The sequence below is a fragment of the Gymnoscopelus microlampas genome (assembly GCF_963454915.1).
Source record: "Gymnoscopelus microlampas genome assembly, chromosome: 24".
NCBI classification, from domain to species: Eukaryota; Metazoa; Chordata; class Actinopteri; order Myctophiformes; family Myctophidae; genus Gymnoscopelus; species Gymnoscopelus microlampas.
This window is the reverse complement of record NC_139961.1, coordinates 12,364,981-12,374,008: the sequence shown is the minus strand read 5'-3', so window position 1 is coordinate 12,374,008 and position 9,028 is coordinate 12,364,981. Positions and strand designations below refer to the sequence as shown.

The following is a 9,028-nucleotide window of genomic DNA, read 5'->3' as shown; positions in this document are numbered from 1 at the left end:
CTTCTGAGTTCAATCACAAAAGATTCAACAATACAAATTAGCAAAAAAGGTAAGCCTAAAATAAGTGCCTGTAAGGCCTCACAACCTAACTACAGACGTATTGTTCAGGATGCTGATTGCATGATGTGGGTATACAAGACACTCTCATGCAACATCTCAAGGATCCAAAACTACAGACCTGCTCCCTTCACGGTCCCCTTTTGGCAAGCTGTAAGCCATATTTAAGAATCCTCTTGGTTGATCTTGGGTGCCAGGTAATATTTGACATGGCCCATGTCAGCTATCTTGTATTCCACCACCAGGGGGATGTCTGCACAAGACATGCTGAGGGTGACCCTCTTGGACAGAGGCGTGGCCTTTGTGAACAAGCTCAGGTAGTTCAGGGCAAAGCTAAGCTGGACGGGTTCGTTCACCTCAATGGTCACGGCTTCATCCTCCTTGTCCAGATTGCTGGTCTGGGACAGCTTGATGTTTCCGGTAGCCATCTCTCCAAAGGTAGAGAACTTGACTCCATCCTTGGCGCAGGAGATCATGACGGCATCGCCGATCTGGGACAGGTCACGGCAGATACGGGCAAACTCTCCAGAGGGCATCTTCACCACACAGCTGTATTCCTGCTCCGGAATTACCAGCTGTTCCACGTCCAGGTCCATCAGTATCAGCTCATAATCCGAGACTCTCTCCTGGTTGCGCGTCTCGAACACGAGGACAAGTGTGTCTGCGTCGTCCTCCGCTCTGAGGGTGATGACATCTTCAATCCCCGCACACTTCAAGATTTTGGACATGCTGCTGAGGTTGACGCCCATGGCAAGGTTTCTGTCGCAGCGGTACGAGTCGAAGCCGTCGCTCCTGAGTGTCAGGTGGACCAGAGAGACGTGAGACGAGTCCATGCTCTGGAGGGAGATGCCGGACGAGCTGACATCCCAGCATGCTTCTGTGATCAGGTCTTTCAGAGCCTCAAGGACCTTCTTCAGGATGAGGCCGTGGATCAAGCGAGCTTCAAACATGGCGAGCTGCGTGTCGTCGATCGTGAAAGAAATAAAGACACATTTCATAGAGAGCAGTTCTCATGTTTGTAAGCAGAGAAAGGAACTAACCAGCCTCCCTCCAGGTCTTCTGAAGAGAGAAACACACTATGATGTCATATTGATGACATCAGGGATTTCCATATATGGGGATTTGTGGATAATATAATATATTATCTATATAATATAATATATATTATATAGATATTTCTGGAGAGCCGCTGATCTAAATGACTTCACACCGGTAACCGCACTCCCATGGCTATGTAAATGTCCGTTAGGAACGCATGGCCCTCGGTTATGCAATATCCATTGTACAGGTTGTCAGAGTTCCTGTTGTACCCGCTGTTAGAGTGCCCATTCTATAACGTATAACGTTATATTGATTACATCATCACTGATCTCAAATATTAAGGCCTACATACATACGTACATACCTACATACCTACATACGTACATAATGTACATGTCATTATAGATCGATCGATAGAGATATAGATATATACTGTAGATAGATATAGATATATATATACACACACACACACACAAAATATATAATGTACATACAATGAAACATGGACATACACGTTTTCTGCCCAACAGCAATGATATGCACCTTGCTCTAAACTGTCATCTCATCTGTAACAAGTGCGTATAATTGGTGTCTTTCAGTCATAGTGTGTGTGAGGGAGGGAGCAACAGTTCATACTGACACGATGCTAAAAGTAGGCTCGTCCCCACCCAAACATCCCCACACCTCCACCAACAATTCCCATGGCTGTTGTCCCACTAATGGCCAGTTACCGCTGGGCACTGCTTGCTACTGCATTAGTCTAATCCCACAGGGCTTTGGCCAGCCCCAGCACAGTGGCTTACCCAAAGCAGCAGTAAGGCCCCCTTTGTGGCTCCATGGACCCACTGGACCATTTCCAACTGAGCTATGGGGGGGCAGCTTTTGACCAGGAGGGCATGGCGGGGTTGGTGGAAGAGGAAGTTGGGGGGATTGTGGGATGTGAGGGTCGGTGCCGGACACCGGACGTAGTGGGACATAGACTTTGGCTGCGGTTGAGCCGGGTCAGCATTTTGGGTTTTTATTTTAATTGGTCGGACAATGAATGAGGGTTGAAGGACTGCGTTTCCGCAGCTGTGTGCCAGGGAGCTACCTCACTGCGGGGCTCCTGCTGAAAAGCTAGTGAGCCAGACAGCTTCTATCCCTCGCAGTCTGCGGTCCGGCGCTGGCCCGATACCGGGAGCATGGTAGCAAAGGCCCTGGCGATATCGAGCAAAGATCCACACACCAACTAGTTCCTTTGTTTTTTGCACAGCTACGTTTTGAGTAAAAAAAAAGAAGCTCAACCTTCAGACTTCAAACTGGAGTTAGTTGGTGTGTATATCTTTTTTCAGTTTTGCAAGGTATTTTTTTGTTTTGTTTTAGGATGTTTTAGCATCTAGCAGCACATCTTTGTTGATTCCTGTTGACTCTCATAGATGTCATGGTTCATTTGTTTCAATGTGTGACATCTTCATTCGGGTATGACGCTATACAATTATCAATTCATTTACTCCTTTTTAAGCGAAAAGGTGGAAGAATAAGTGGGGTGGGGTTGGGCATAACTTTTATCGGAGGCTTCTGCTTTTTGTTAGTTTGTTTAGTTAGTTAAAATCTCTATAAATTACAATGAATTCCTCTTGTTTTTTTTCCTATATCAAATATAAACACCAAGGGTTGAAACATCCCTTTTATTGTTTCTTTTGTAAACCAACATTGTGGAAAAACACATGAAAAAAGCTGTTTCCAAAAGTTCCATGTTTCATTTACTGAGCTTCTTTGTGTATAGAGGATTCAAATTCAAACACAGTATTCTCAAATGAATGAATGCCATGTCATGTTTCAGTTATTATACTGTAAATAAACAGTACCCGATTTTTACAACTAACATACTTTAAGGCCCCAAAGCTTGTGTACTATACATATACATTTCAGATGACTAGTAAACAGTATTTAATACTGTTTCAAAATAACACTGTGGAACTATTGTACATGAAAAGTTTATGCAGTTGAACTTCTGTCACCGGAGTATGACAATGGCTAATGACAAGGGGTGTGCACGCCATGAACGATAACAATAACAACAATATCTATAACTATATCATTTTAAAAATTGTTCTAACTCAAGTGAACTATATTGTTGGGCCCTCTGCTTTTAGGACAGCGGGTGGACAAATTTGTAACATTATAATGACTGCATAGAAAAACAACAGACCAAATGTGACCACGTCCCTTTTCTGAACATGAACGTTAAATGAAGCTTTAGGCTTGGCAGGTCCAGAGATGCTCTATCCGGCTTGGAAGCAGAGTCAGCAATCCTGGGAATGAAAAATGGAGAAGGAACTATTGGACTACTATATTGGACTGTGTTCGACAACAGGATGTTCAACGTCAATGTCTTGCTTTCATTTGTGCCGCCATTCTTTTTTAACCACTTAAAGCTGCACTCTGTACCTCTCATGACCTACCGGGGAGTCAAACCAGAGTCCTCCGCGCAAGTGCTTAATTCTTTACGACGTGTTTAATAGAGCATGTCTGCTTGCTAAGGGGAGATTTTTGACCTTCAGTCAGTACCACATATCGACCAGTAGTGGTTCTACTAGAACCACAGGATCAATATTTATCAATGGAAGAGCAGGGAGACCAGTTCAGTGCTTGGCCAGAGCTCCGCCTGCACTGAACGAACCGAGTTCACTGAAACACATTTCAGTCGGTTCGCTGACTGAATTAGTCAGCGGAACACGTTCAGCCGCCCATCAAGTCGGGCCACGGGCTCTAAAATCCTGCACAGGCTCTCAAAAATGTTGCGATGCGACACGTTGTGAGCTTATAGACAGACTATGAATAGTGCACAGAGATTTTGACATGCTCATTGGTGTGCCTTGGGCACAAAATAATTTGAAAACCACTGATCTATCACATCGCATTTCCATCAAGTCAGGACTCCAGTACATTAAATAATATTATTTTCTCACTGGCACAACAACATTTTGCAACCAGCTTATTATGGAACGACGACTGGCAACACTGTCGGTGTGTGTGTGTGTGTGTGTCGTCGTACCTGTTTATCCAGAGAGGATGAACCGATGAGGGCCTCGAGGTCTTGCAGCGTCTCCTGTGCCGTCTCCTTGAGAACCGACTGGCGGCTGGAGGTCAGCTGCCTGACGCGCTCCAGACGCTGGGGCTCCAACAGAGCCGGCCCCAGCAAGGCCACCACGTCCTTTTCCAACAGCAGGGACTGGAGCAGACGAAGGGCGTTGACGCACACCTCCCAGTCAGCATCTTGAGAGAGAGAGGGGGAGAGAGAGAGAGGGGGGCAGAGAGAGAGAGAGAGAGAAAGACAAACACACACACACACACACACACACACACACAAACACACACAAGCGATATGGAGTGAGGGAGAAGCAGAGGTGAGGAGACGAGAAAACTTAGGATGCACTTGATATGGCAATTGGTGCTGTCCTCTCACCTTCCAACAGGTTCCAGATGAGTGGTAGAAGTCCTGGACTCTCGCTGATGTACTTGAGACCCTTGATACTGATGCTGACATTGTACAGAGCCATCAGCATCAACCTGCAACACAGGAAAAAAACACAGTGATGCACACTGACTGCAAACACCAACTCTCTTCAACTTTGTTTCCTATTGAGTTATTGGCTATAAGAAATGTTGACTTTGGTGGCTAATGTTGACATGTGGACAGATTCACACGCATGCACGCACGCACGCACGCACGCACGCACGCACGCACGCACAGACTGAAGTTGTCTTACACTTTGAGTCTGGGACAGACACCAGACCTCATGGTCAGTAGCAGCTGCATCAGAGTGTCAAGGAGGACCTGAGCACCACTGGACAAGTAATCCCGCCCACATGTCACAGCCGCTATATCTGATTGGATAAAAAGGGGGGAGGGGGGGGGGGGGAGAAACTATTATTAATGTAATTATTAAGGTTTAAATGGAAAATCATTCACAGGCAAATAAAGTCATTTTTACAGAGTTTGGAAGTGGTCAAAGACAGCAAACGGGTGTACAGCTACAGAACAAACAAGAATGTTACTGAATAGTTTTAGAATACGAAATTCTGTTTTGTGAGGGGGTGTCACGATTATGACATTTTATTTGACGATGAATTGTCACTGAAATAATTTTAGAACGATTAATGGGGTTTCTGTCGTTGCACATTGTAACGTTATGAATAAAAAATACATATGTTTGGCTTTTAGGCTTCGTTTAAAAAAACTAAAGTTCCACAGGGTAGATTTGACAAACATACACATTTAATTACTTATTACTATAAAAAATAAAAATAAACATTGATAGTGGAAATAGCCGATCTACAAGCTCAAAACATGTCACATCGATATGCGTTTTGAGCTTGTAGATCTGCTATTTCCACATTTTTTGAAAATGTTTGAAAATATACAGTAAGAGCATTTTTTACATGGAAATGATTATGACGATTATGCCGTAGATAATTGCGACCAGGCGATTATGTAATGATTGTGACAGGCCTATAGGGGTCACCCACTGGCAATGACTCCAGCCACAGCCAGGACAAACTGATGCTCCGGGGAACTCTGGTCCTGTGTCTCTGCCTTCTTCTCCCCGTCCAGAGACTTCACAAAGCTCTCTAGCGTCTGTCCCGCTACGCTCAGGAAAGACTGCAGTTTACCCTGCAACGTCAAACCACAGGTAACCAAAACCACAGATCTGTATCTGACTATCATTATCAGTCTAAAAAAGGACTGACTGGCAAGATTGTAGGATTTTAGCAGCAAGTACTGATTAAATTAGCCACGGAAATGTATCACATCTTTCAATTAAATACAGTACTAATATGTAGCAAGTAATTTGGGACAATACTAAAGACACATTGAGGTTAGACAACACACTCTCCATATTTGAGCATAGCTGCATTGGGAACTCCTTATATCAGTTATATATAGGATATGGCTGTGATGAGCATGATGACAGAGGTCTGGCTGCCAGCCCGCCGGTAAGCCAATTTTAATATAAAGGATACTCGCAGCTAAAAGACTATAATCATACCAGGCAACCATTCTGCAACAATCTATACATGCAGGATATAGGGACAATACAGTCTGCTACTGTAAATAATTATTCCCAAAACAAATACACACACAGCGTACAAGTGCACCATGCAAAACAAAACAAACGCCCCTCACATCTGCCAGGATATCTTTGACGGCGTCCTCCTTCCCAGAGGCACTCCAGAGCAGGGTGCAGGTAGCGGCCCCAAGCCCCACACAGAACTCTGCCTGCTGCTGCAGCTGTTCTCTGCTCTCCCACAGCTGCTCTCTGAGCACCAGCTTGCCCTGTACAACACATTTAATATTCAATATAACATTTTCTAGTTCATCTGTTTTTAGTTTTTTTGAGTATTTTGTTTTTTGAGTGTTTTTCGATTCATGTATTTTGATGTTGCTGGATGTGAATGACTCTGCCTTTTGAGTGTTGTGTTCTGTGTTGTTGCCTCGGCTACATTGAAAATGGGGGCCTGCCCCTCAACTGTATTTCCGAGCATAAATAAAGGTTATGATGATGATGATGATGACATTTACGCTCTGTAGTTTTTCACCCAGTGTTACTTACTTAGCCTGCAATTTAGACTGATGACTACGTGCTGGGCAGCATTACAAGCTTGTGAAAATACACAAAGACGAATTGATTGCACGCGTCTCTGGTACCTGAAGGGTTTCTCTCTCACCTCTCGTTCTTTTTGGCATTCATTCTGCACCGTCTCCAGACGAGAACAAAAGTGAAGGCACTCCTGTTTCAACCTGTCCAGCTCCTGAAACTTGAATTCCATCTCTACACGCACACACGCACGCACGCACGCACGCACGCACACGCACACACACACACGCACACACACACGCACACACACACACACACACACACACACACACACACTTGTAAAAAAATGCCTCCTTTTTATTAGCTGATGTAGTTTTTTTCACCAACGGAACTTACTTTTCTTTGTAGCACGCGCTCTACGCAGCATTCTGTTAACGTCTCTGTTAACCAGTCTGGGAAGGGACTCACGGAGCTGCATGACCTCTGTGAATAATCTCTCCAAGTCTCTTTTCCTTACTTTGACAAAACCCTCCTGGCTTTCATCCTGAAAAACAAACAAACAAACAAGATACTATCACACTGAACATAGCATAGGATTCGGTGTCTAAAGGCTAATTTTATACCAAGTCTAACCCTGTTGACAAAAGGAAATATGTCCCTTTTGTTGTCATGAGGAACTTCGTTGTGGTTTACGATTGCTAGTTCCATTTTAGTTTGAATTTGTCTTTGCAAAAAGCGTAAAAGCGTAATTTTTGGCTATTGTTTGCTGCACATTCGTACATTTTTCAGTTTGACACTTTGAAGCACTCCATGTGCAATTGCTCTTTTTTCATGATTAGATCTGATCATCTGCACAACAGCAGCAAACAGCCAAACATGGATTTTCTTTCTGACATAATAATAGAGTCGAAGTCAAAGCAACTCCAAAATCATGCTGCATCCACCAGGGGGATACTGTAGGAAGAATAATGTCTGTAGTCGACTATAAAAGGATTAGGGTCATACCAGGTTGAAGTTTGATACTTATTCATCATATTTCCTTGACACAGCAGCTGCTAGACTGTCATAGGTAATGAACTGTAAACTGTGTGTGGGTTGTGGACGTCACTGTGGGCCTGCCCCTCCACCGAAGGGGCAGAACCACATGGGGTGGAGAGACTTCAGCACCTAGGACAGCACAGAGGGGAGGTACTTTCCCAGGAACAGGTGTTGTAGGCCTGTCACAATTATGACGTAATAATCTAATATTTGAGATATTTGCAACTGAGATAATCGCAATATCAAAAAAGCTGAAATAGCACATCTAAAAGCTTACAACCCATCACAAGCTTGTAGATCAGCTATTTCCGCTACTATTTCTTAAAGTTATTAAATATGATGTCATTATTTTATGTTTGTGCATTGTGAGTTTGTAGAACTGCTATTTTCAAATGGCCAAAATATATATAGTGGTGAATGTACGTTTTGTAACAATAATCAAAATCTACAATGTAACTAGTAATTAAGTTTTCAAATAATTGCAAAAAGTACAATATTTGCCTCTGAGATGTAGTGGAGTAGAAGTAAAATTATAGAAAATTGGAAATACTCCAGTAAAGTAAAAGTACCACAAAATTGTACAAAAAAAGTACAGTACTTCAGTAAATGTACTTCGTCACTTTACACCACTGAATATAGCTATATAACATTTGCAGAGAGAAGTAAAATCTATCTGCTACCATGCTGGATGGATTATCATACTGTTTTTTGTAGATTATTAGCTAAATCAGTTTTTCAAAGTGGGGTCCGTGGACCCCCAGCAGGGGTCCTTGAGGGGCTTCCATGGGGTTGAAATTAGCCGATCTAAGTTCACAACATGTTGCAGAGATCTGCTATTTTCACACAAATCTTGAAAGAAATATGAACAATTTGGAATATTTTTCCAAATTGCATGGGGGTCCCTGGCTCAAAAACCCTTTCAAAAGGGACAGAGGAAAGTAACATGTACTCAGTGTAGTTCAGTACAAACTTTAGGTACTTTTACTTTACTGGAGGATTTACAATGTTCTATACATTTACTTCACTACATCAAAGGCTAATATTGTACTTTTACTCTGCTACAATTATCTACAAGCTCACACACAATGCGTTGCTATGCGACGCATATCTGCTATTTTCAAAAGATTTTTTATACATTTTATACATTTGAACACTTGTGAAATGGGACATTCTGCATGATGAGTACTTTTACTTTTAGAACACTTTTGTACTTTTACTCAACCTACTGATCTAATGGCATCATTCACGGCCATCTCTTTACCTTTCCATCATGACAACAATGATCTGGCAGGTTCTTTTCTGGAACGACG

At 43.0% G+C, this 9,028-nt stretch overlaps 2 protein-coding genes across 2 annotated transcripts; both read right to left on the bottom strand.

The window, feature by feature from the left end:
- Positions 1-221: 221 nt before the first annotated feature.
- On the bottom strand, positions 222-1,007 carry LOC311040816 (proliferating cell nuclear antigen-like; the record flags this gene model as incomplete). The annotated part of the gene is made up of 1 exon (XM_084051169.1): positions 222-1,007. One exon carries the CDS (start codon positions 1,005-1,007, stop codon positions 222-224), a length of 786 nt encoding a protein of 261 aa, XP_083907295.1.
- A 2,198-nt stretch (positions 1,008-3,205) lies between these two features.
- hsf2bp (heat shock transcription factor 2 binding protein) lies at positions 3,206-6,912 on the bottom strand (the record flags this gene model as incomplete). The annotated part of the gene is made up of 7 exons (XM_084050886.1): positions 3,206-3,392; positions 4,136-4,356; positions 4,547-4,650; positions 4,851-4,968; positions 5,611-5,755; positions 6,269-6,418; positions 6,811-6,912. 7 exons carry the CDS (start codon positions 6,910-6,912, stop codon positions 3,384-3,386), a joined length of 849 nt encoding a protein of 282 aa, XP_083907012.1. The 3' UTR covers positions 3,206-3,383.
- Positions 6,913-9,028: the final 2,116 nt, after the last annotated feature.